Raw genomic sequence first — 27,355 nt, 5'->3', positions numbered from 1 at the left:
CAAACAAAAAGTACACACACATCTCCACACACACCCGTGCAAAGGGGACATTTCTTGCTCAGTGAAGAACATCATACCACGCAACTTAAACTCATTGTCAGCATTACTTATTTACTTTTATCTTAATGCAACAAGGAAAAATAATGGATAACCTGTGTTTTTTGGAATGGCAGGTCTTTAATTTTTAATCTCCTCCATTAATATCTATGTTCTGCATCTCAGAGAGATGAAAGTAGGGGGAGAGGTGAGTCTGCCCTGCAGTATGTGGGAAGAAAAATTGGATGAAATTTTGCATGTTGTGGCTGTGGATTCAGCCTGTGGTGGGAAGCCTTTTTCAAATCAACCATGAAACCTCTAAAATACCACTTTTTGGAGTAAAGTAGTTCTGATCATTTTTGTAATGTTTTCTTATATTCTTGTGACGTTTTCCACTGTGTTCAGCACTTTTTGGAAAGCTTTGAACTGTGTGTTTTGCCGAAAGAGCAAGCTTTTGGGTCCCATCTCCTGAGTCCTTGCTCAAGTGCCATCTGTGGCAGGCCTGGTGGGCCTTCATGGGACATGATTTGTAGTCAGCATTGCAGCAAACTGAACTGCTTTTAATCTTACTTGTTTTGAACAGATAGATACGAAAGAGAGCATTTCAAAACTGATTCTTCCAGAGTTTTAGCTTGTACCGTTATTGCATGGGAATGTGGGGTGCAGCCAACCAGTCTGAAAGCAGACTAGATTTGACTGTAGCCTCAAGTGAATCTTTCCAGTAGTAAAACAACATTGTTGTTGATTGAGATTTTGTGATAGAGGGGGAGAAGCTGTGTTGAACTCTGATCTTCCAGCTTTTCAGCGTATGTTGAATATTCTCTTGGTTACTTTGCCTTTATCTGGAAATAAGAGGGCAAGTGCTGTTGTTTTTAAGTTGCATGCAGAAAAATAACCCCCAAGTTTTTTGGCTTTTCTCTCTGTGGGATATTATAGCAATGTTTCTGTTCTGGGCATGCTTATACAGATGTAAATCTGTCTTGCAGGGTCCATATGCGTTCTTGTTAGACATGACATACACACGTTGCTGTTTACCAAAATAAAGTATATTCTGTATCAAGTGGTAACTAGAGAAAGAGCCTTGACTAAAGGGGGTTATATCTCCTCAGTCATTTTATATCATTGTGATTTTCGTCATGTTGAAGAGAGATTCATGAGGGGAAAAAAGTTTGCTATGTGAGACTTCTGGTATGCTGGTTTGTGGGAAGTGATTTGCATAATGATTCATCAAGAGGCCAGAAAAAAGAGTATCTTATTATATTCAGCCTTCAATAGACATGCCAGGCTTATTGCTATTTAAAGGAGTCAGTGTCTTGAGCTTTTTATAATCTAACTCAAAGCACCTTAAACTTGAAAAATGAACTGAAGTTTAAAAACAAACAAAAGCTCAGAAATGAAAGCTGGGAACATTCCCAGCCCCTCACCCCAAAATTGGTAAAACTTCCAAGTAAAAATTTTTCAGTCACATGTTTCATCTTTTAACTCTCGCATATCTCAGCTGATTTTGAGCAAGTACACAGATGTTGATATGCTCCTGTAGGGAAACGGGGGAAAAAACGCTAAATAAAAAACCAAGAAACAAATGTTTGGAGGAGAGGAGTGCAGCCAGTTTACAACTGAATCAGATGCTTACATGATTTTACTGAATACTGATCATATTACTGGTCTCAAAATTAGCAAAATCAGTACTGAGGCAACCTCATGAAATGCCCATCCTCTTTTGTGAAATTGAGATGCACAGTCTTACTCGTTCTCTTACTTCAGCTTTGTGCCACGCAAACAGTAGCAACTTCTTTGTATTACTGCGTCTTACTAAAAATAACGTTTGTGATCTCTATCTTTATTTTTTCATCTCTGGCTCAGTATTACTCGGAAACGGTTTGCAATGTAGAATTTGGGTGTGTGTTTGCAAAGAATTAGTTTTACTTTTGAAAGGAGGACTACAAATCCATGTAGAAAGGGAGCGATGCATTGCTTTTGTATGGCCCATTGAATAGAGGTCGTGCAGTGATCACTTGTCAGGGAGTTGAGTCATAGCAGAATATATGTGAAGTTGTGTTCAGTGATGTTTAGTCACCAAATCTTCCGGTCTGGTTTGCCTGTGTAATTCAAAACTAGCTTGTTACTTTTTCTTTGTTGTATCAGATGATAGAGAATGCTTAATTTGTAAGCCTTCCTACAATAAAGGAGGTAAAATGCGATCTGTTGCAGCTATTGTGGTACATGCTCATTTCAGAATACTGGCATTTTTACTTCTGAAGTACCTGCATATGTTGATACACCACCCACTTCCAGCAATTTCTAACTAGTGCTCTTTTTGTAGTGATTATTCATTCTAAACGTTAAAAATCAGCATAGTTTTCCTGAATGTTAGTGAAAACAATAACGCATAATGAATTGTCGGCATTTTAATATGTGATGTCTTTCCAAAGAAAACCCAACTCAAACCGAACAGAAAAAAAATCCCAACCCAACCATTAAAGCACAATAGATGAGTCTTCTGAGGACTGTTAAGAGTTGACTGAAATGAGTATGTCAATTAATTGTATAACTTAAAATGTACGAACTTTAATTTTATGTAGTAGCCTTTTATTGATGCTTAAAACATTTTGCTTCTAGGTCAGCATGATGGACCTCTGCCACGGCAGCATGCTGGATTGCTTCCGGAGTCTTTGATATGGGCATATATTGTGCAGCTCAGCTCTGCGTTACGTACCATTCATACAGCAGGACTGGCATGCAGAGTTATGGATCCAACAAAGATTCTAGTGACGGGCAAAACAAGGTAATGAAGACCTTCGTTCTCACTGTGTTGCTCTGATCTTTGTTCGTGGTAGCTGCTGACTGTGCTCATGTTACAGAAATAACGAAGTCCAACTAGAAAGTTGTGTTACTTTTAACTGGCATGAGACAATGTGCTAAAATTTTTTTAAGTTCTTTTGAAACGTGTTTTGGGAAGACTTACACATTATCCTCAAAGTACTGTTTGAATCCATGACTGACAATTTCTAAATTTGTTGATTTATTTGTAAACTCAAGACTGTCTTTTGCACTTTATCAAATAGTAAAATTAGTATTTTCTGAGTACTGATTACTCTCTTTTTTTGTCGTATCAAAGCATTCAGTGAATGCTAGAGGCAAAATTGAGTAACCAACAAAATGTAATGACGTGTCTGTTTTCCCTTCTTGTTCCTAAAGGTTACGAGTTAATTGTGTTGGAGTCTTTGATGTTTTAACATTTGACAACAGTCAAAATAATCCACTGGCATTAATGGCTCAGTTTCAGGTAAGACAACAGTGCCATAGTTAGGCTGGTGACTTGTTACAGGGAGTACTGAAAACCAATGTGATTCCTTTTGGAAGAGAAGTATTTTAATTAAACTGTAGTCCAGTATATCTATCTCTAAATAACTGTATTTTTTCATTCTTGATTTGATCTTGGTTCTGCCATGCATTATTCAAATTTGCTTGTAATTTAGAAAGATGAATGCTCATCTTGCTATCTTCTGCTTCTGAAATTTCAGCAAACTCACCAAGCAGGTTGACTTATTAGTATTTAACAAACTTAATTCAGAAATGGTTGGAAATATGAATTTCTAAAGGAAGGAGAAGAAAAATTTTACACTTAGTGTTAGAGATCAAAAGCAGTGGTTCAGTAATGATTTTTGCTCTGCTTCTCTTTTGTTGTTTTAACATGAATAACTAAGTGTTGAATACCTGTTCACAGAGGAGTAAGAGATCTTTTAAATAACTGCACTTAGGCCCTCTCCTCACTCCTAAAAGGTTCTAGTGTATCTTTATTTTAGGCTCCTAGTTTTTCCGTGCTCTCCTGACGTTCTCTGAAGTGTGGACTCTGCATAATTCCTGAATTAAGAAGAATCCCTTTAGACTTAAAAACTCTTCCACAGTCATCTGGAGCATCACTGTGTACAGGAGTGCCTCTTTCCCTAACTTCCCCTCAGGGTAAAGTACATTGCTTCAGCAGTCATCACATACCCTGTCCGTACTGGAAGTGAAAGACTACAGTAGGGAGTTGGATTTAATTTATTTTTGTTAATTGAGCTTATTCACTGTGAGAAAATTGCTCATTCAAAGTCTTCCAATAATATATGAAATGTTCGAACTTTGCCCAAGCAGAAACTAGCTTATTGGAGACCATGTCCTAGAACATAGCAACTTTTTTTTTTTTTGAATGTTACAGTAAAGCAATTTTCAGTGTACTTTTGAGTAGTACATCAAAGGATTCCCTGCCCCCCAGATACATATCAATGGGCTTTTGGTAATAATTTAGTGGAAAACAGCTGAGAGAAGACAGGAATACATGCAAGTGAGGGATTCCATGCCTATGAAATGTAATGAGATTTTTTTTTTTTAATCTAAATACTTCTTTAAATGTATTTTAATTGCAGCTGGGAAGAGATCCTCCGGAGATATTATGACATTCAAGTAACTTTAAAGCAAAACGTTTAATGTACTTGGAGGTACAAATCTAAAAATACTCACAAGTACACGGATCTGTCAAAAGCATTTACCACCATAGCAGCCCAACACTTGGCAACTAACTTGTTTGGTAATGCCTAGTTTTGTTTAGCAGGGATGTTCTTATGTTTTACACATTGTTAGTATCCAAATTGTTCAGGTATCACTGCTAAACCAGAAAAGAAGTACTCTTCAATACATAGTTTAGAAGATCTAAACTGGAGTTAGAAAATATAATACTGCCTTCTTTTTTGTTGTTTCCTCTAGAAGGGCTAAGCTTTCACTATCCGTTTTGTTCCTTCAGAGATTCTGGACTGAGTTAATTCCTTGAAATTCAGGAGTCATTTATCATCCTCTACCTTTGTTTGCCCTAGCTAGATAAAATTACAAAATAACAGCTGCTGCTTGTCCTTTTTCCTCTCGATCCATGACCCAGTTCCTGAATTCCTCTGTGACTCCTGTGACTGTTAAAAATGTAGGTTATCTCTTGGTTTACTGCCCAGCTAATATGCATTTCCTTGTTGCTGTCTTCAATGGAGGAAGATATTTTTGTTAGCATTTGTCACTTTCTGGCTATTTCCCATTGTTAACATAGATAGGAAAGAGTTTGGCCAGAACAGCGAAGGGCTGTGTAAAAGGAATGCAAATTGTTCTTTACCGTCTGTGTTAAACACATCAATTTGTGTGATCATTTAAGAGTTAAATCAAGGGAAGCTAAAAAAGAAGCAAATGAAATATGAATGGCCACTTCCATTAAAAACAAGATGTTAAACCTATATAAATTCCAGCACATCACTTCCCACCCCCCGATCCTTAACATCAGTTACAAGAGACAGATGGGAAAACTGTAAATGGTGATTTAGGAAGCAGTAGAAAGGTTTAGTAAATATTTCTGTATTTGGAGTAAAATGAAGGTGAGGGGTCTCCATATGAAATGAGAGAAAACATAATTTTTACTGATTTAACAAGGGCTCTAAGGTCGCATTTGTTCAAAGTAAATATTTTTAATGTAGCAAACCAAAATAACTTTCACATACACTTCCCCAAATTTAAAGAAACTAGCTGACGAGGCATCTGACGTATTAATGTTGACTTAAAAAAAAAATCTAAGAACTTGGAGGGACTTCTACGTTCAATTCCAGAACTTGAAAGGATAAGTGAATCCACAGAATTGTAGAGTGGATAAGCTGATACTGATCCAAGTAAAGCAGTGGAACAGGATAAACAAAAAAAAAAAGTCAGTTTCAAAGAGTTTATGGAAAATGAATCTCGTCAAAAATAAGATTTATTTGACAAGCTTACTTGTCTGACTGATAAAGCCAGGTGTATAAAATGCTGAGGTATCTCCAGGGTGTTTGGCATAATAGCACATACCTTTTTAATTTTTTAAAAAAATGTATGCAGAAGGGAAAAGGTACCAGTAACTTAAAGATACTTTAACTTAAAATACCAATAACTTAAATAAAACTTTCAAATAACTTTTAAATTGCTCACTGACATATTTGAAATTCATTTGATAATGGGGAGACTTTAATGAAGAGGGCTGTTTCTGAGTTTCTCCTAGGGGGCTGGTTTTTAGTCTTATGCTGTTTAACGTTTCTATCAATAAACTAGAAGATAGTGATAAAATCTTAACTAGCAAAGCTTTCAGGAGATAAAAAGATAGGTTGCTACAGGTTACAGTTTTGAATTGAATTGGTGATGAAATGGTCATTAGTTGCATGCAAGGTATGGTTTTTTTTTGAACAAAAGGTATCCTGTACTTAAAAGGTGTAAAGCTTTTCCTTGAGGTTGAAAATCAACTTAGTATGACCTAATAGTCACTGTTGATAGTTGCCATAGCGAAAGTCTTCTGGCAGGTCTGTGGCAAAAGGAACTGGTGTGATCCGTAGATATGTGCAAAGTATGATATGGAGTATAAACAAGGAAATGATTGTACCTCATGTTGATCTGTACCTTGCACTAGCAAGGTTACTACAGGAATAGTGTTTTATTTCTGGTGTCCCTGCCCCAAGGAGGTCTAGTGGTTCTTGTGTGCCTCCTTTAAGCTTTCTCTGCCTGGAAGCAGGAAGACCTGAATCTGTTGATGTTGGGGCTTAATAGGCACATGTGGATTGCTTCCTCAGAGAAAGGACAGTGTAGCCTAGCTTCTGGGAAGTTTTGTACCCTGTCTGCATGGACAGAGTTGGTCAGTGGAGGGTAGTTTTGTCCCTTCTAAAATGCAAATCTGACTTCTGCAAATCCTGATCTTTGTGGGTTCCTTCCAACTCGAGGTATTCTATGATTTGCGTATCATACAGGAAAATTACAGCTCATCTTTGTGCACTTGTAAAACTTAAAACGCTGGGCACTGTAATAACATTTTCTTTCAGGGTTTCAGCTGTCAGTGAATAGTGAGGCACCTCTAGAGAGCAATTCAGCTTGCTCAAAGCCTGAATTGTCATGCAGAATTACAGATATCTTAAATTCATCAGACTCTTAACTGAATCGCTTGAAGTTTAAAGTTCCTAAAAGTAGTGGGATGAATCCAAGCCACTTTTGCCACTAAAAGTTAAGCATTGACTGTGATTTGAAATGTGTGTGTTTCAGGCTGCATTGGTATGTTGTATCATCTTTGCTAGTTATTCTATTAGATGTAATTCACAAAACAAAGAAAAATTAAGATTTTGAGTCAAACACTCAAAAAAGCATAGCCTGAATTTAGAATTTTGTGGTTGATGTTAATGTAAGACACTCTCAACCATTTTTGAAGTTTAATACAACCTGTATTATAAAAACATCTATGTAAAGGAAGACTATTTTCATAGAGTCTTGCCTGAAGTTGTCTATTTTTGGTGTCTCAGGATTGTGTGATGATAGAGAATTTATATAGGATACATCCATATGAATTATTAAAAGTTGGAAGATATTAAGTGTGAAGCAGAGGACTGCAGAAAGAAGATAGATTGTGGTTAATGCAAATACTTACTTTCTAAGTCTTTTAGAGGAAAAAAAATTATAAAAATGCCATTGTGCCAGTTAACATATGTCTCTGAACAGATACTGCGTCAGCAAGATTCCTCTGTTTAGTACTATAGCAGTGTCCTCTGCTGCTCAAATTGACTACTTGGTAGTGGAAGCAAGCGGGTTCCCACCAAAACGGGGTTTACTACCCTGATTCATTTCTCTTTACCAAAGTACAAAGGAATACTGTTATTCAGGAATTCCTGATTCCTTAGGAAATGGTCTAAGCAAATGCCAGTCCCATCTCGTTCTCCACTGCTTTGTCCTTATTTCTGTCTCATTTTCTACATCCTGTTTCTGTCCTCATTAACTACAAGAGTACTACGCTTTTTAACTGCTGCCATGTTGCATACCCATGTTTAAATTGTGCTGCTTAATTATACTTGATGTGGAAACAGTGGGGACATTGAAAGACCTGGAAATGTTTTCTTTACTCAGTCCCTCAACATCTGGGAGATGTGGCCACAGGGAAAGCTCTGCTCAGCTGCTGCAGCCAGAGGCAGCAAACGTGGTTACCCCTCTAGGTGGAAGAGCTGTCAGGGGCCGTGGCACATTCACCATCACAGCAGTTTTCTAAAGCTGCCAAATTCTAAGCAGAGCTTTTAATGTTGTAGTGCTGCCAAATTTTCAGCCTTTTTCACAGAAATGACACAAGGTGTATTCCTTGTATGACTGTGTCCTCTGCTAAACAGCATGGCCTTACTCTGTCCTATGTAGCTGACATTCTTGGTAATTAGTAGCTTTCACTTTTTTACTCTTGCAAAAATATCTTATTTTATCAGAACAAAACTCAGGAAAATACAAAATTTTTGTCTTTAGTTAACTCTTAAATTCAGTCTGAAGCAGACATCTAGCAATGAAAGCTGCAGGTGTTTCAAGTTTGGCCAAGTTGTGTGAAGCTGAAAGCCTTTATGTGAAAAGAATTAGGCAGCTTTTTGCTATGAATGTCATTGTCTGCTGCTAAATTAGGCTCCTGTTTTTAGAGATGGGCTTTAAAATCTGGTACAGCTTTTCAAAATAATTTCTGGTGGCTGTCTATTAGAATTGGCAGAATTTTCTGTTGTAGCAAAGCAGCCTGTGTGCAGCATTCATCTTTTAAGACCAATTCTATTTTTGAAGAAAGTGTCTTATAAGCAGGATTTCTTCATAAAATGTGATGCTGCTCAGTTTGTCACCTATACAGGCCTGTTTCTGTCTAGTTATTTTGGGCAGTTCATATCTTTTCACACTGGCCATCAGAAATGAGAATCTTTGAGCTCTTTTTTAGAACAGAAACATCATTAGCTGGAATCTGGTGTGGATTCCAGTGTGGAATTCACACTGGATGGCCAGATATGAGTCCAGCAAATGCTGTTTCTGTTTTAACAAATAATCTTTGATAGGTATTTCTGCATCTTATATCAAGACAACTTGCTCTATTTGCCACCAACTCCTTCACTTACCAAGAACGAGCAGGTGGGTCGTTAGGAGTTCTCTCTAGTACTATCCTTAAGCTAAAAATAGGTAAATTTTAAGCATTCACAGATAAATATAGTACCTAGAAGTTGCTAGGTATCAGGACAGAAAATCGGGACAGATTTTCCTTTGTATAATTTGACTGCTGTAACTTGGACAGTCATATTGAACTATGATTTGAATAGCACTTAATTTAGTTGCTCAAATTCTTCTAAGGTTATTGAAGAACTGTCTCTCTCTAAACACCATTAGTACCATAGCTAGTATTTGTCCATACTAAGAATGTTATGTATGTGTGTTTTCCCTGTTAGCAAGCAGATCTGATCTCCCTGGGGAAAGTTGTGTTGGCTTTGGCTTGCAATTCTTTATCAGGAATTCAGAGAGAGAATTTGCAGAAAGCAATGGAACTGGTGACAATCAACTATTCCTCTGATCTGAAGAATCTGATTTTGTAAGTTTGCTTAATAAATCTTTTAAAGGAAATTACTGCTTTTCAAAATACAAATTAAAATGTTGAACAATATTTTTAGATACAAGTAAGATTATGGATATAACTTCTGTCATTGAGTTGTCTGCACGGTCAGTGCATCATTAAACATAATTTAAAATTTGTTTGTATAATGTGTATTTTCATGATATAATGAATAAAATGTCTATCTAATAATGTCCTTTCTTTACTAAGTGCTTCCTAATTCTTATTAGGACGTTAAACAAAGCAAGCATTTTAAGTAGTCTTCAATACTGGGCTTCATTACCTATTATCTACCATAGCAATATTCTGGTCTTATCCTACAGTTTCAGAAGGTGTTGAGAACTAGGCATGTTGCCTTTTTGACCGAAGCATTGAGTACTAGTTTTTCTTGGCTGCATGTTATTTTTTTTCTTTAGTATAGTCAGCCTTTTTCCTCTTGCAGCCTAAGAGGGAAGATTAGAAATCTGTCCCCTCCCTCATTTGAAAAAACAATTACATGACAATCTGCATCTTTGCATCTTCTCTCTTTTTGAGTATGTTCTTGCTCTTTGAGTGGACAAACTACTCAGTTTCATGAAAGTGTACTCCTATCTTGTATAAATAACTGACTGGATGTATACATGTACATTAATGCATGTTTTGTCTGTTAATACCTTTTTTTAAGAAACGCTGCAATTGTCAACCCTTGTGTATTAAATAGACATGAGGGCTAAATAGTTATAAAATCCTAACAGGATGATCTCTCTGGCATTTGCAGCATGTTTAAGTCATCTTTTGGGGGATGGGGATATTTTGGCAGGTATTTGCTGACCGACCAAAACAGGCTTCGCAGTGTAAATGACATCATGCCTATGATTGGTGCACGATTCTATACTCAGTTGGATGCTGCTCAAATGCGAAATGATGTTATAGAGGAAGATCTTGCAAAGGTAAATCATTTATTAGTTTCTACAGGAACACCTATAGTCAACATTCCTACAGCTGTACCTTAAGAGGGAATGTTTTCTGCTGTTTTTTCCTTTTGTTTGTTTAGCAGCCCAAGTAATCTGTCTACAGGCTTGAGAACTCTGAGCTCAAGATATTGAAAGTTCAAAAACTTCAAGAACCAGTAGTTTTAGGATGTGCTCAGCTGGGCTTTAATGTCTTCATGTCCAACCAGCAGTCTTGGGGAAAAGGTGTTCTTTATAGAATGATTAAAAAGTAGTATTCTGAGTAAATAAGGCCATGCATGTCATCATGCACTAGATCATGTAGTTTGTGCTAGAGGTTATATAGCAACAAATGTTGCCTTTAAATTCTTGGATGGATTTGGATTCCAGTGTCCCTTTACTTATCTCATATGTTTTCTTTTCCAAATGAATGCTAGGTCATGGAGGTAAAGGCTGCCATCCTCAGTTTCCCTGAAGTGTGCACCTCTTGCTGTGGGAGTCTGGTTAGTTCATCAAGTTCAGTCAAGTGCTAGCTGCAAAGGAAATATGTACTTTGTCCCATGTTAGTGAGCATTTCTTCAACAAGAAAGGATGTCTGCTCATCAGAAGCCACTGACCACAGGATTTTCTAACAAGACAGATACATTACAGAAGGCTTTCATGATATTGAAGATGTGTGGGATAGGGTATTAAGTTTTTTAAGGATTTAATCAAGTCCTGTGACTCCTTTCCATTACATGTCTTAATTGAGAATTTTTTTTTTTTAAAGTAGACTGATGGTTGAGATTCTGCTGGACTGGTTCTTTGAAATTCTCCACCATTGGCTTGTTGGATAACGGTTTTTCCCTCCTTAGTGAAAGACACTGAAATCTATTGGAAGCAAAGAGCTGTAGGAGAGCAAGCCGGTATCTACTTTGGATGCAGAGCTCTAGATGACCAGTGCTCACTCTGATAGTCAACCACTACTCCTGCTCTGAAGATGTTTAAGATAATTTCTTGTTAAGGTGGCCCAATGTGCCTGCACAAATTTGGGCAGGTGGACCTTTTCCTGTAACGAAGATAGAGATTGTCCTGTAATCAGGATTAAGCAGTCTATGTTTTCAGTCAGGTTGTTTTCAGCAGTTGCTTATCACCAGCAGGTGGGCAGAGCTGCTACAAATCCAGTTTGGCAATAGCTGTTTATCTGGCAGTGATAAATAGCACTTGCTATTAGCTGTCATACTATAACTTGTTTGTACTACTACACCCTCACTAACATCAGAGCTACAGTATCCCTGAAGTCTAGCCTGGTACCCTCTTCGTTATTGCCCCAGAGCAGATGCTTCGGGGAGAGTATTAGAACAAGACTAGCATGTATGATGTTTTTCCTCATGTTATCCAAGCATACTGTCATCTGTAGCTTAGGGGCTTCTGATGCTGCAAGTGGTTTGTATGTAGTTAATAACTTTGTTTTCTTGAAGCTGTGAACATTTTTTACTCCCATAATGCTCACATTTCACACAGCAATGACCTCATTGCTCTGTCCCTTTCCTTCCTTACCTTAATACTCCCATCATCTGTAAGTCACAGCGCTCAAAGCCTCAGTTTTTCAAGTCCTCTAATCTACTATGTAGAAGAGCTCCCTGCCTTACAGGCTACGAAGCCTGCAGAGAGGCCACCTGGAAGACTTAGTGCCAGTGTTGTTGCTCAGCTGTGTCACCACTGACTGGGAATCTGCAAGGCAGTGGCTTTCATACAGACATGATTTTGGCTTTTGTGTATTTGTCCACATACCAAAAAATTATTTGGAGGTTGTATAGACCTCTGCTAGCTGGACAAGGTAAGTCTTCCCTATCAATCTCTAAGTGTAGCTACAATTTTGGCACAAGCTGTTCTGCTGCTTGTACTTTAGACTGGTAATGGAAGTCTTGTGATCCGTAGGTCGTCTGAGGTCAAGCTGTTATCACCTTGACCTACTTTATTTACCCAGCTGTGCACAGTGATCTACTCCAGACTGAATTCATTTGAAATCAAAATGATCATGCATAGGATGAGATTCACCTTAGCATGAATAATGTTGGAAAGCTGGACCATTGGAGAATATGGATAATATCAGGAGAGAATCTTTTTTCCTGCCAGCTTTAAGCAGCTTTTACTTAGAAGATTGATCCACAGTGTAATGTAACATAGGATGTAACTCTTTTTACTGTATTCTAAGTGATGAGGAAAAATGTATGAAATCGATTTTTCAATTATGTGTATTCTAAGCATCTATAATTCTGATGTTCTGTCTTTTGTGCAAGCTCATTCTCATTGCTTTTTACCACTGTCATTGATGGACTCAGAATCTATACTGTTTTAAGACTTAAATTCTAGCTTTTTTGGAAAAACTTGTTTCAAAATTGTATTTGAAATCAATTCTAATTTGAATGGTAGTCTGATACTATTGATGCTAAATATTTACTAATAATGGCTCACGAAGCACTTCTGAAACACAAACCTGGTAGATTATGTTCCTTCTCTTCACCTGAAATAAGGTATTGTACTATATACTTCCACAGGTCTTGATAACTGTGTGTATATATGTTGACGTATTCTTCTTGTTTAAATTGCTATATTTTTGCATACCTGTAAGTAGAGACTCGCAAGAGACTAGACTTATGTTTCCACAAAGAAATAGATTGCCTGATCCAGTTACTAGTGGGACAGCAAGGTGGTGTTGGTTGTTAAATCACCATGTTATAATTTGAAGTGGTAAAATGAGTGTTGGGCTACTGGTACACAATATAATGCATTCAACTTCTTTCTGAAAAAGGTATGCCCTCCTATTAGAATAAATAAATCATTGGAATTGATACTGCTTCGTTGTCACTGTATATCTTTTGCAAATAGGTGTCCTAATTTTATTTTTCAGAAACTTTAACCTCTTTCTTGTTTTTTTAGGAGGTGCAAAATGGAAGGTTGTTTAGGCTTCTAGCAAAACTGGGAACAATCAATGAGAGGCCAGAGTAAGAACTTGTTTTCATGGTGTAGAATATGTAAATGCAATACAAGGTTTTTTTCCTTCATAAACTTAAGCTAAACATTTTCCCCATATTTGTCCCTGAAGAAATGAGCATTTAAGAAGCCTTGAGAAAAATAAGATAAGCAACTTTGACCAAAATTTCAAATAAAGGAGAAGAGAAGGCTACAAATAGATATGCCAAAGTTGCTTCACTTTTTTGGTATGATTTCTCTTAGCAGTCTCTTGTGAGTGACAGTAGTTTTTGTGGAAATCCATAGCTTGCTTTAACTGTAGCGAATGATGTAGATACTGCTTTTAAGCTAGTTAATTTTCAGCTTTTTTTATCAACTGCTACATGGAAATGAAGTGTTCATGGTCTGTTTTCCATCCTATTGAATAGACTTAGAGTTTTGTTTGTAACGCTGGCTTCTAACATTTACATGTTAAACTTGTTGACAATAACTCTTGCTTTCTTCCATTACTTTTCTGTGGGCCTTTGGTAGGCATTAACTTCAGGTACTTCAGGAGCTGAGAAACTTTGAACATGCTGTCTTCTGTTTGTGGCTGGGGGGAAACTAATTTAATTGTAAATTATAACAGGTACCTTAGCAGAGCAGTAAGATTACTCAGTTTACATTAGAGAGTCATGTATATCTATGGGATTTGATTTTTCTTAACTTTCTGAGCTTTAATATGAGCCTTTGTTTTACACCAGGTTTCAGAAGGACCCAACGTGGTCAGAAACTGGAGACAGATATTTACTAAAGCTCTTTCGAGATCACCTTTTCCATCAGGTGACAGAAGCGGGTACTCCTTGGATTGACCTCAGTCACATTATCTCATGTCTTAACAAGGTACACTGTACTTGGGTTAGTTTTTAAAAATTTGTTTGGGTTCACTTTCTTTAAAATAATATTCCGCTTCAAAGCAAGTTGGCATTGGCAGGTTAATTCTATTGATTTGACCAATGGTTATTTTCCCCATTTTGGATGAAAACAATGTATTTGCTAAGCTAATACTCACATATTTATGGATATTTTAAATAAACTTAGTACATTAATATTAAAACTTGGAATGCAGTAATATAGCATGAGATACAGTATTAACTTTTCATCCTAGAATGCATTGAATACTGTGGATAAGCAATGCTGGTCCCTTTATGCTACTCTGGTCTTTCAACACAGCATAAAGGATCCATAAAACCCCTTTAACTGGGGGAGGTTTCTACTGGTATATTTATCACAGAGGATGGTCATAAGGCAAGAGGATCCATTCCTAAACTGTGCTGACCAGAGTAGGAGACAGGAGGGAAACTTCAACAGAAATTTGTGCAAAATCCTTACTATCTAGGACAGTGCTGAAAAATTTCTGTGTCTTAAAACGTTAAGTCCACTTCCAATGACTTCCCTAGCCTCTCTAGCCTTGCATTTTCCAAGGCTGATTTAACAAAGCTATTTGCGGTTTTCCAAGGGCTGCACCACTTGCAAAATTTTAGCTGAGCACTCTCATGATGAATGGCGAGAGGCGTGTGAGAGACCACAAGATCTTCCGTAGTTGTAGAACTTTTCTACTTCTTCCTTTTTTAAAAATTTTTTCTTTTTTTTGGAGCTGCTTGGTCATTCCACTCACTCTGTAGAGGATGGTGATGCAGACACTGACAATATACAGTTTCAGTGGCTAGTATTTTCTTTTCTAGGATTCGGATAGTCAACTTTCTCTTCCAGAAAAAATTGAATATAGTCAGGTCCTTTGACATGTAACAACTGACTTAGCTACAGTTAAATCTTTTTTAAATTGTCAAGGCTTTTAATCTCCTACTAGACCACTGCTGTGCATTTCTTTAAGCTTCTTTTTATCTTTCTGGTTGGTGTCTGTAATCATTTTAAAAAGGACATTAAAGGGGTTGAGGCTAAATCAGAAAGCATGTTGATATTCAAATAGGCAGTGAAATGCCATCATGATTTGAAAGCAGTGACCTGTACAGTACTGTAGCAAGAGGGAGCAGGCCTGAATTTTGTGGGTCAGGTAAGAGACGGTGTCAAGGAATGCCTTGTTCTATAAATGTTCATGGCTTACCTTTTTAAATAGAGGCTCTTCTCTTCTGTGGTTGTGAGCTCAGCGCACAAAAGATGTAGGATTTACAGAACTCTTCTTTGGAAATACACTCTAAAAAACACTTCTGAAACTGTAGTGTGTACTAGTAGAAGTGGTTGTTTGGGCTTTCCTGCTACACTCCAAAAGCTTTCCTTTTGAATGAAAATTATTGTTTAAAAAAACCCTTTTTTTTTTTCAATGTGGTGTTTTGGGGATCTTTTCAGCTGAGATACTGATTTATGCCTCCACGGGAGGAGAGGAAGCAAGCCATAAATATTGATGTTTCTAGTTAGCTATGTGGCTTTCTTAATACAGATCTTCCATATCCTACATTCATTAAGGTAATTCCGGTTTTCTTGAATGATGCTAATGGGAACAGTAGACAATATTTCACAAACACCTTAATTGTGATAATGTTTTGTAATGGATGTTGGAAGAGACTGGTGGTTTTATCCCACTCTACAAGACTCGAAAGCTAATTGGCTTGCCTTTGCCCTCCTGAAGTTATTCACAAAGCAGGAACTTCAAATTGGGGAGGTTCCAGCTTTTAAGGTTATTCTCAGAACATTATTTTAGAAGACAAATGCAAGAAATTTCTAACTTGCCGTGTCGCTCCAGACAGCACTTAGTGGAACATCTCAGTGGCAGATTTTATTGCTCTTCTGCTATTCAGTACAACATTATAATGCATTTATTTAATCCTGCTGAGCTTGTATTTCCAAAGATTGTCTTAATAGTGTCATATCCCACTTGTCTCTGCCTCACCTTCTGTATTGGAACAAGAAAGTTTGTAGTGTCAAGTATTTGGAAATAATATATTGACTAAAACAGAACTGCAAAAGCTTTGCGTTATATAAGAGACACTGACAATTCTCCATTGATGAACGTTTCTTGCAAAGCGAGGAGAACGTAAGATACGGTGTTGGAAGGGACTTCAGCGTGTAAAGGAGGATATTCCTCTGTTCCAAATTAGGATTTATTGGTGTATCTCTAAAGTACATAGTGTAACAAATTTTTGTAATATTCAATTTGAGAAGTCAGAACAAAACATGAAAACAAATGTGGAACAGGCTTTAATCTTTAACCCCAAATTACCTATTTGTTTATGGATTATACCTAGGTAATATTGTTTGTTTTTTTAAAGTAAGGGATGAAATGTACCATACAGTTTAGGAACTAGTTTGTTTCCAGTACTGCCCAAAACGTGAGGTTTGGTTTTCTACAGGTTTCCAGATTGCCTGAGGTTGATCCGTCCATTATGTCATTTTTGGAGTGAGCAAGAAGTAATTTACCTACTGTATATGGAGGCTTGTGGATCTTAATGTGCAAATGTAATGTCAAACGTGGTTTTGTTCATCAGGAGCTATATGGAAATTTTGCTAGGCTTTCTACTCAGGGGAAGATAGCATTGCAGGATCATTAACTTTATGGAAAGGGAAGAAAACAGTGGTAACTTAGTCCAAAGGTCTGGAATGTCCATCAGGTTAAGACCAAAATGTCTCGATTTTTTGGCAAGTGCGTTGTTGTGGTGCGATTCAGATCCTTCCTTTCTGTGGCGTTAGCAGATTTGAACCGCGCCACGACAACGTACTTGCCAAGAAATTGATTGCTTTTGTTATTGGGGAAATGTTTTGCCATTTCTTTCACACTTCTTTTATTTTATCTTTTGCATTCTTGTTACAGTTAGATGCTGGTGTGCCAGAAAAAATAAGCCTCATTTCCAGAGATGAGAAGAGTGTACTTGTGGTAACTTACAGCGATTTAAAACGCTGCTTTGAAAATACTTTTCAAGAACTGATTGCAGCCGCAAATGGTCAGTTGTAGTATTTGCTGAAAGCATGCAGGACATTGCTGAGGAACTTAACCAATAGCAAATTGCACTACAGCTGAATTGTTGTTGTCATCTCATTTCACATTTGGGAAACAAACAGGAGATGAGCAAAGCTGCTTGCACTTCAGTCAGGTACACTGTTACTTGAAGGGAAGAATGTTTCACTTATCCTAGAGCTAAGGCTGCCATTGGAGGCTTTATCTGTGAAGAATTTATTTTAGATTAAGGAACACATCAGGTGCATGATGTTCCTGCTTTTATTTTTTCCACTTGTATATGCACTAATTTTAATTTTTTTAAGACTTTTCTGATCTCTGAAGTTTTGCCACATTGTATACTTAAGGGAAACTCTTTGCAAGGACATTTCTGGGATACATTTTTGTCACTGAGGATATAGCAAAATTTATTCATTTTTGATATTATTTGCACCCAGAATAGCATAAAGGACCAGGTAAATAATTTAATAGAAATTGCGTTCTATTAATGACCGTTTAGTTCGTAACCTCTGTAAAAGTGTGTTGTATGCAAGCTCTGTATGCCACCCACTGTTAGCTCCAAAAAGAAATGTGAGAAGGCGAAACTTTAAAACCAGTCAAGCGAAGTATCGGTGAATTGACAAAAAAGGAAAGTAAGTCCCCCGTCATTTGATTTAAACTTTGTCTAAGCGAAGTGACGAAAATAGCAACATGGGAAAAAACATCTATAATTTACGGAGCATATCACACTTGCTCTAAACACAACCAGCGCCTTTTAAAAACTGTTTGTACGTTTTCCTGCTAGTCAAAAGCAATTACATTTATGCAATTTTTTTAATAGATTTTTTTTTAAAGAAATTGTTTAAATGCCTGAAGTTTCAGGAGTGTATTACTTTAGGTTATTTACAGTATAATTTTTTTGTATAAAGTTCTGTTCTTTGAACCACAGCTTTATTATGGTACGCTACACTGGATACAGATACAAAGACACTGTTAAAAGAAGATTAACTAAACACAGCAGTTGTCTGGCATCAAGAGCTTTTCAAGTTTTACAGCCTGAATCTGGAGGGATAATGATCTGCTGTGCCTTTGCAGTCACTGCTTAGCCCAAAGTAATATTACTTTTGATAATACTCAACACATGAATATTCCTGAAGTAATTCAGTCTCAAAAGTCTGGAATTTTCCTCCTCAATTACCTTTCTTAATATTTGGACATGCAGTTGTCTCCAAACTTGGGTATTCGTGGGATTTCTAGTTAAACACCTACACTTTGATACTGAAGACTGCCAAATATGTAGGAATTTCCTTTCTTAAAGCAGTAGTGAAGACTGTATCTATCCTTTCCCAGCACTGAATGTTTTAATAGCACTGGGTGCTCACCATGAAGAAAATGTGGAAACTCAAAAGGTCAGGACAGACTCTAAGCACTTGCAACTGATGTTACTGACATCAATTTTAATAATTCTCAATATTTGTAGTTTTCAGAGAAGTTTTTAATATTTCTCTGTCCACTTTTATAAGCTTTAAAATGATTCTCCGCCTTGAGACTTGCATCAAGAAAAAAAGCAACTCTCTTCACATCGAAAGCTTTGAAGACTAGGGACATGCTTTACACATTTTAGAAAATGTGGTTGACTCCACATTAGGTAGCATCAGTTGTTGAGTTTAAAAAGCGATTATTGTTGCATTTGATGGAATGAATTTTAAAAGGAACATAATGTTTAATATTCAAACGATAACAGTTGCCAGAATGTTCTTTTTAATATAAAAGGAACAGGAACTTTGAAAAGTGAACATGCAAAACAGTCTTTTATCATTAGCTCATGTATTTGAGGAAGAGCAGCTGTCTTTTATATGTTTTTTGACAAATCATATTGTAATTCTTTTGTACAAAAAAGAAGTACTTGTATTCTAGAAGAAATATGAAATGCTTAATTTATAAGCGGGCTGAGGTTTTTTCCAGTATTGTTTTCTTTGAAAATGAAAGGGGATCATCTGTTCAGTTGTGGGGTTTGGGAACCTTTGAAAATTTAATTTGTGGACCAATATTTTGTGAAAGTGTAAGGCAGGGGTAAAATAGGGCTTGAATTCTCATCCTTTTTAGACCAGCAAACCACCCTCTGCAAGACATGTCTAAATTGCAAACCTGTGTGTATTTGCATAATGTCAGTTTGCTTCAGCCCCTAGTAACCTCAGGACTTGGTTTAAAAATAAAAAGGTAGACAGCTAATAAGTTTTCATACGTAATGTCAGCCAGAAAATATTTGGTGTCAGGTAATACATAAAATAAAAAACTTTCAGCTTTGTTTTCTATTTATTTCATTTGGTCTGTATTTGGGAATGATTTGAACAGTCTGAAGTTCAGCTTGGGTGTTTTTTTGGGGAGAGCCCTTCTACCCCATTTTAATTCCATTTAGAATGTTGTCCTAAAGTTGTAGTTTGATCCATTCATAGGAAGAACTGTGTATCTGTATTTAAAAAGAAGAGCCACCAGGATGTGCCCTCCCAGATGGGAAACTTAATTCTGACCTTCCTATTTTTTACAGCTAAAAGCACAGAAGGGACAACCTTTGAAATCATCCGATGTTGGTCATTTTAATTTTTGTACCTGTTTTAAATTCTGTTACTGTATTTACTATATTGTAAATATTTTGTTGAGGGTACCTTGTATTTTTGATTTGCCCTTGTTTCAGTAATTCAGGTGTCAACTGCTTCCCCTAAAAAGCACCAGTATGTTAAGTTCTAATGTCATGATCCCAATATGTGTTACTCATCTTTAATCCTGTTTTCATTCTTCATGTGTACAGCAGTATTTTTAATAAAGAATACCAGAAATAACATGGCCTTGCTTTGACAATGTGAAGTTCTGAAGTTGGATGCAGGGCTTTCCAGCTTTGGTGCTGGAGTTGTGTTTCATTCTGTCAGATTTCTTCTGTATTCACTCTGTCTGCAATGCTCAGTTTAAACAATCTTGAGTCACAAAGTGTGTTTAGTGCTTGCCACTTACGGTGTATCAGATGTCCTAAAGCTTATAGATGTTGTTGACTAGAATCATACTGATACGCATTTCCTTAACTCCCAAGTCCCATCTGCTTCTGTTGGGTCAGGTCCGCTTTACGAGACAAGCCCTAATTTTGAAAACTTTATTGAAAGTACCCTTGCTTTTGTGTTTATTGAGCTTTTTTATCCAATGACAAAGTATATTAATTTCTCTGAGAATTTGCATTTGGAGTCGACAGCTTCATTTCCCAGAACTATTTTTCTGTGTTGTTAACCAGCAAAGGTGAGATGAGTTACCAGTGGGGTAAAATCTATACCCATCCAGTCCTGACCATGCTTATGTGATGTCAAATTCTGTGCAATATATGTGAAATTGACAATATTCCTTGTATATCTTTAACAGGGAGTAATTATCCCTTAAATTGCAGTTTTAGAAATTTTATTATATAGAGACTAATCTAAAGCTGCAGCAAGCTCAATTGGTGCAATTATCTCGTCGGCAATTTCTTTCAGTAATGTGCAGTAACAGCTAGAGAACTTGTTGCCACAGGAGGCGATCCTACTATGTTCTGCCGCCCCAGTGGAAGTTTCATCTCCCTTTCCTTCGGGCACTTGTGTCCAGTTTATCTGCAGTGTGGCTTAGAGATCCTGTCAAATTATAAAACGCTGGATAGCAGAGAGCACTCAGCTGTGAACGCCTCCATGGAGGCAGTATCCTCAGCTTCTGATGGATGGGGTGGGAATGTGTTCCAGTGCTGAAACACTGGAACAGGTTGCCCAGAGGAGTTGTGGATGCCCCATCCCTGGAGGTGTTCAACCTGGAGGCCAGGTTGGATGAGGCTTTAAGCAACCTGGTCTAGTGGAAGGTGCCCGTGCCTGTGGCAGGGGGGCTGGAACTAGGTGATCTTTAAGGTCCCTTCCAACCCAAGCCATGCTATGATTCTATCATGTGGAGATTCTCTGAAGAAGAGAAAGCAGCTACCAGGCCAAAGGTGCTAACTCATGTCCGTCCTTCTGTAACAGATCTTCTAGCTGCAGAAGCAACCAGGAGTGGGGAGCACTTGAATGGATGTCTGTCAACAGGCTGCCTTTTCTTCCCCCCACCTTGAAACCTTGCCTCTACCAGAGGCAGACCTGATTTTTTAAATTTTTTTTTTGCCTCTAGAGACAGCAGTAAGCACTTTAGATGTGCTGAATCTAGGGGATTTCACTCACACAGGGAGAAACAGAAGTGTCCATCACTGTATCTACTGTTGAGTGAGAAGTGTGCCTTCTGTACAATTATTCCGTATTCTACTTTGCTCACAAAATTGATGCATGAGATGGCTTTTTGACAGATGTGTTAGTGCTGCCTCATGCTGAATCATCTACTGCAGCAGTCTCTGAGACTGGTTTAACTAGTTTGGCAGAACTCTGTGGATTCTTTCAAAAGCAAACTTTATTATATGAATTTAGCAGTCAAATACATTCTATGAAGACAGAAAATGCAAGATAAAATAGGAGTTATTCACATCCAAAGAAACTTAGCAGGTTCATATAAAAGTAATCTTAGTAGTCCAGTTTCCTTATATTTATATATTTACACTGTGCAAACATCTCCTTTTGCGCTGCATCATCCCATAACTATTTTTGCTCAGTTGGAGTAAAGAAACAGTTCTTAAACTGAACTCTTCTGCTGATCAAGATCAAATATACTTTGCCAGCAAGAGACAGTGCAATAGATGCTTAAAACTGATGATCTCTTGGCTAGGAAGATCTAGAATTGATATTTAGAAGTAGTGGTACGTAGTTTACTTGAACATCCAAGAACATTTTTCTTTGTAAATACACGAAAGGTCATTTGCCTTGAAGTCTGTTAGTAGGTTAAATTCACAGCTCCTAAGCTGAGTTTTAAGAGGTCAGAACCATATTATATGTAGCATTTGAGTTAACGTTTTTATAGTGGATCACGAGAAGCTGAAACTGAGCAACAATTGTTGATTGGGAAGCTGTCAGGACTACTGTGTTAAATGGCCAGCTCATTTTAATACTGCATTCAAGGTGAAAGGGAATGGTGCATCCTTACGCTTCTTGAACAAAGAACATTCATGCCTTTTCTGAGATGCTATACAAAAGTCTGTTGCAAATGAATGATACATTTTTATTCCTGTACATATATACTGGTAACTAACCTGGAAATTCAGCTGCCTTCGTGGAGAAACTGACCTAACTTTCCAAGGAGATTGTCTTGTAATTTCTAACTACTATCTTCAAACTCTCTAGTGATCAATTCATTTAAAGTATGTGCAGTTTAGTAGCCATCCTGTCTTTCAGACACATTCCTATAAATAAAATATAATCAGTGCAGTGTTAGAAGGTCCACGAGGTTTCATGGACAGAGCTTAGCTTTAACATATCTAGCTTGTGGTTTGGTTCCAGTGTGCGTGTGTTGGCGTACTGACAAAGTGCAAAACTTCAAGAATATTTACTCCACTTCAGCAGGCTCATCCAAACCGAACTGATTGGTATTCCCTGTTGTTGCAGCCCTGGCTCTGATCTTGGTTCTCCTCGATCCTTGCCAATTGTGTTTTGTAACACATTTGAAATTCTTGCCTCTCAGGAGTCCTTACTGGATTTGCCATCCAAAGCAGTTAAGAGCTGCATAACACCCCATCCCCAGCTAGCTGATTCAGCTTCCCTGGAGCATTAGTCTTCCCTCAAGTTTCTCAAAGCAGTTTTCATTAAAAACTATAGAGCGTGGTCTGTTTATTGTTTCTCTCTGTTCTTGAAGAATCCTTTATTTTCCAGCACTGCACGGGGCGCGGCAACATGGTACACATTCCCCGGTGCCTGACACGCGGGCTGCCCAGGGCTCCCAGCTGCCTCTCCCAACCAGGACACCCATGCTGCACCTGGGGCTGAGCAAGAGCTGGGTCGCCAGAGCACGAAATGCCATCCTGCTGCCAGGGACCAAACAGCAAACTGGTTTTCTCTGTAATGATGACCGTCCAGTTTTTCAGAAGCACTGGGCAATTTTATTGGCAGCTGTTGGCGTTCAACATTGGGAAAGTCAAGGCCTAAGCATTAGTATTTTTGCTATATTTTGTATATGCTTGTTGCAGTCTGTGGAAAAGCAGATCATTGAGATTAAGCCAATGATACCTTTTTAAATTTTAGGATAATTAAAATTATTTGGGTCAAAGTTTTTAAACTGACAGTGTTTCAAAAGAACCTTTTTGGATTAAATGCATATTTAAGTCTTGGCCTAGAAGTACTTAAATGGGTTGCTGAGAATAAAAGACCACAGAGTTGTAGTCTGGAGGGGGAGAATGGCAGGCTTTCATTTTCTCCAGCACAGCATTACTGTAGGTGTATCTTTGCTTGGAGTCACTGAGCTGGTCACAACTGAAGCTGCAGAAGCTCCTTGGCTTGGTTATTCCAGAAAGCACTGACTCCTTGCTCCTGCTGGCACCTTTCACACTGTAACAGAGCAGCATCACTGTTAGCATATTTAACATGTATGGGTGTTTGTTTTCATGACTTGAGCAAAGCCACATCACAAGAAGCAGCTTTGTTTGTTCTCAGATGATGGGAACAGCATTGATGCAGATGGGCTTAATGGGAGAGTGGCAGACTGAAAGAGCCCTCCTGTGTCCCCCTCAAGTCCCCTTCTGAACAGAGATGCCATGACCAAACGTCTCTATTAAGGTGCTTGTTAGTTTTAAGTATTTTAAGAATTAAGGGTCTTGGTGCTTACAGGGAATATTTGATTGCTCAGCCTAAGCTCTATTGCTCATTTGTGGCAGGTGTTATGGAGTGAAACTTCATTGGAGGGCAAAGCAGTGCGGCGTGTCTGGCATCTGTGCTGCTGCTAGGCTGTGGGTCCCCATATTTGCCCCCATGTAAATATTCTTTCTGAGGGAACTGGGATTTTTTTTGAGCAGGAGTGAAATTATGAAAGGTGTCAGGCCTTGGGGCAAAAAACAAAAAGCTGCCAGTGTGGGTGTTCCCAAAGCCTACTGTTGGGATGAATGTTTAACATAAATGGCTGATGTTTGTGAGGAAGGGCACAAGGTCTGGGTATCTCCTCTCTTAGGCTTCTCTCCACAGCAGACATCAACTGCTGATTTGAATTAGAGTTTTTATGTCGCACAAAGGACCAGTTGCCCTGTAGGCTGCCAAGATGCCCTTTACAGAAGGGGCTTAATGTCTTAGCTGGGCAACTCTTTGAGACACTGATCGCCTCACAGCACTTTCTCACCCATATTCAGAGAGCACAGTGCTTAAAAAGGCTCTTTCAATAATGAAGAAAGTTAGGGCAAAGAGAATTTTCACGCCGTTGAACTTAGATACCGAAGATTTGTCTGTAGAGAAATGAGAAGCCAGAGTGTTTCCCATCATTGATTACATGTGAAATCCTAATGTAAACATATGTTGGACTGCAATGCCTAAAATTAGACTCCCTCCTCTGTATTTTTCTAAGTTCATGGACACTCTGCCTCTCTCCATTTCTAAGGTCAGGAACGTTGGCAGCCCTAGTCTTGAATTCCAGAGAAGACAATCAGAACATCTGTTGAGGCTTTCAGAGCCCTGAGTTTTGCTTTTCATTTTAATTTGTGCTGTTAGATCTTTAAGTGAAGCACAGAACTGGTAGCACAGGGCCTTTCCTGATTAAGAAATGGAGAACTAACAGTTTCTCTTAGATTTCATAGTTTCTTGAATCTTTAACTCACAAGCCTATGTGCTTTGTAAGGAGTTTGGTCTCTGTCTTCTGTGCTGCTGTAGGAAATTGGAGAGTCCTCCCAAGAAGACTGCCCTATTACATTTGAGTATAGATGGATGGAGTTCATGAGGAGGAGCCCTCATGATGAGATTTGCAGATGCATCCCATGTTTTTATATTGCATCTGTTGGCAGATGGACAAGTGATTGCCTTGGGATAAATTCCATAACTGTGACAAGATTAGTCACAGCCTCAAACGGAGTTTTTGTGATGAGTTTAAAGAGAAACGCTTCCGTGATTTACATTGTAATTTTGAGTCTTAAGGAGCAGTGGGCTGGCAAAAGTGGAGTGTGCATGCAAAGTTATGAGCATTAAAATAATCATGCTTTGATCCTTTCGTTCATCATTAAGCCTTTGCATCCTGAGAATTTTCTTGTGAGTTAGACTTGTCTTCTACTTTAATTAATAAACCTTTATACCAGTAGAGCTGCATCTATTAATTTTACCTGGAGTACACTGCTGTACCTGGGCATACCCTCCCACAGAGAGCTTTGAGGGAGCCCACGGGGTTTTGGCACCCACAGTCAGGCTTCATTTTGAGACTGAGCTTAGAGTCAGTAAAGGCTTCTCTAGCTATAGACTATCTTCTTTCCACTCTAGGAATATAAATTAGAAACTGCGTCTAGTTGGTTGTTACTTGAGAGCATTTGTTGGAGAAAACAGCTGCTGCTTTCCTGGCAGATTCAAGAACGGAGTGAGGTTAGAGGCTGGCTGCAGCCCTTGATCTCAACAAGGGCTCTCTCAGCCCTTTGTTCCAGCTTACAAGTGGTGGAGTTCGCAGCCGTTTCTTCTGGCTTAGCAATTTGCTTTGACTCAGAGGTTTGCTCCGACCTGAGGATTTTGGTTTACTTGGGTTGGGCTTTTTCACCAGCACTGAAAGCTGGAAGAGCGTTGTGGTTGGGATCCTTTCGGCTTGCAAAGGAGCGGAGCTCAGAAGGCTGTTCTTTCTCTGCCCCCAAACCTTTCTATTGAGATCTTGTTACCTGAGGACTTTATTTAGGAAAGACTTATCTCTCTTTCCGCTGTTCACCATATCGCTTATTTTCTTCTCAATGGCAAAAGCAAGTCCAAGACATGCAGCAGCCGTTTCTGTGGTGCTCCTGACCACCACCTGGGCCAGAGGGGCTCACCAGGGTTCGGAGTGACACCTGTTTCCTATAGCAAAACCAAGGGTGAGCTTTGCATGTTGATGCCTTTCCTTTCGCAGCAGTGGCAGCCCGAGGGGACTGGACAGACTGAGTAAGCACCAGTGCATGCACTGGCTCTCTACTGGAGTCAACTGACTAGTTTCCTCTGAAACAAACCCTGGGTGCACTTCTAGGGGCAGGTAGGATGCACCAGGTCTGTCTCCCTCCACCCTATGCAGTCCTTCAGCACTGTCGTGGCAGACCTGGCCCCTGGATCCTCTAATGGCCCACGGCAGGGCGCGCACGCAGCCCACTGCTGCTCCGAGATCACCTGGCATTTCAGAGGCTTCGAACTGAGACGAAAACCGCGTCAAGCCTGATGGTTGTGCTCTGGGCAGCAGGGAAAGGCAGGAGCACAGGGAAAGGTGGGCTGGGCTGCCCCCGGCTGCTGGCGAGCGGGGGGCAGCGAGGGCATGGCCCCGCAGCACCCTCCACCGGGGCTTCGCAGGTGCCCGCTGGTGCCAGGGTGTTTGTCTGAACCCGTGTCCTAAACTGCAACGCTGGGGGTTGCAGCGTGACAGTACATGCTCTGGGAGCGGGCGGGTGTTACCATGAAGGTGACCTAACTGTGAGCCACTGCCAAGAGCAGGGTGACCCCTTCCTCAGGCTGGCCCTGGCACCAGCTGCCCTGATGGGGGGCTGCTGCTGCTCACTCAGAACCTCTGCTGGGGTCGTTCTTCGGACAATCCAGTGATCTGAACCAGCTCTCTGCAAGGCAGAAACATCAGCACAAGAGAGGGGGCAGGACCGCGGAGCAGGAGCCTTGAGATGCAAGGCAAGAAGTGGTACCATGCATCTGGTTAGATCAGCTTACGTGTGTCAAACCCCCCTCCAGGCTCCACCTTTCTACTACTGCATTCAGGGATATTTATTTACTGCTCCAATTTTGCCTAAGTAAAGGATGCTTAGCTAAGAAGCTACCACTTTTAGGAATGCACGCAGACTGTGCATTCGCATACATGAATGCTTTTTGGCATATTGCTACAGTACTGCTTGTTTAGCTCGCAGGCCAGATGACCTTGCTTGTTCTCAGCCAACTGCTCTGTTTCCCTGAGGATTTACGTTCCAGCAGCCACTGTTGAGTTTGATTTTTTTTTCCCCATCCAAGCATTCCTTTTCATTATGCAGCTGAAAATGCAGTGCCAGAG

At 39.0% G+C, this 27,355-nt stretch overlaps 2 protein-coding genes across 4 annotated transcripts in view; one reads left to right on the top strand and one right to left on the bottom strand.

Moving 5' to 3' along the window:
* PAN3 (poly(A) specific ribonuclease subunit PAN3) overlaps positions 1-20,097 on the top strand; it is an 85,383-nt gene extending 65,286 nt beyond the window's left edge. For 2 of the 3 annotated variants that reach the window (XM_086621252.1, XM_086621238.1), the window contains 7 exons: positions 2,656-2,821; positions 3,235-3,322; positions 9,285-9,424; positions 10,245-10,374; positions 13,297-13,361; positions 14,073-14,211; positions 17,135-20,097. In XM_086621252.1, coding sequence (XP_086477378.1) covers positions 2,656-2,821; positions 3,235-3,322; positions 9,285-9,424; positions 10,245-10,374; positions 13,297-13,361; positions 14,073-14,211; positions 17,135-17,275 — 869 coding nt within the window. In that variant the 3' untranslated portion in view covers positions 17,276-20,097. Of the gene's footprint in view, positions 1-2,655; positions 2,822-3,234; positions 3,323-9,284; positions 9,425-10,244; positions 10,375-10,811; positions 10,901-11,059; positions 11,061-13,296; positions 13,362-14,072; positions 14,212-17,134 lie in introns of all 3 variants that reach the window. The other variant, XM_086621246.1, reaches the window with a different exon arrangement.
* Positions 20,098-23,513: 3,416 nt separating this feature from the next.
* Positions 23,514-27,355, bottom strand: part of FLT1 (fms related receptor tyrosine kinase 1) — a 105,906-nt gene continuing 102,064 nt past the window's right edge. The window contains exon 31 of the mRNA XM_086616237.1: positions 23,514-23,718. Within this exon, the coding sequence (XP_086472363.1) occupies positions 23,514-23,718 (205 nt within the window). The remainder of the gene's footprint in view (positions 23,719-27,355) is intronic.

The sequence above is a fragment of the Tauraco erythrolophus genome, chromosome 1, assembly GCF_009769465.1.
Source record: "Tauraco erythrolophus isolate bTauEry1 chromosome 1, bTauEry1.pri, whole genome shotgun sequence".
In the NCBI taxonomy this organism is placed as follows: Eukaryota; Metazoa; Chordata; class Aves; order Musophagiformes; family Musophagidae; genus Tauraco; species Tauraco erythrolophus.
Note: the sequence above shows the minus strand (reverse complement) of the source record. Positions and strands in the feature narration are given on the sequence as shown.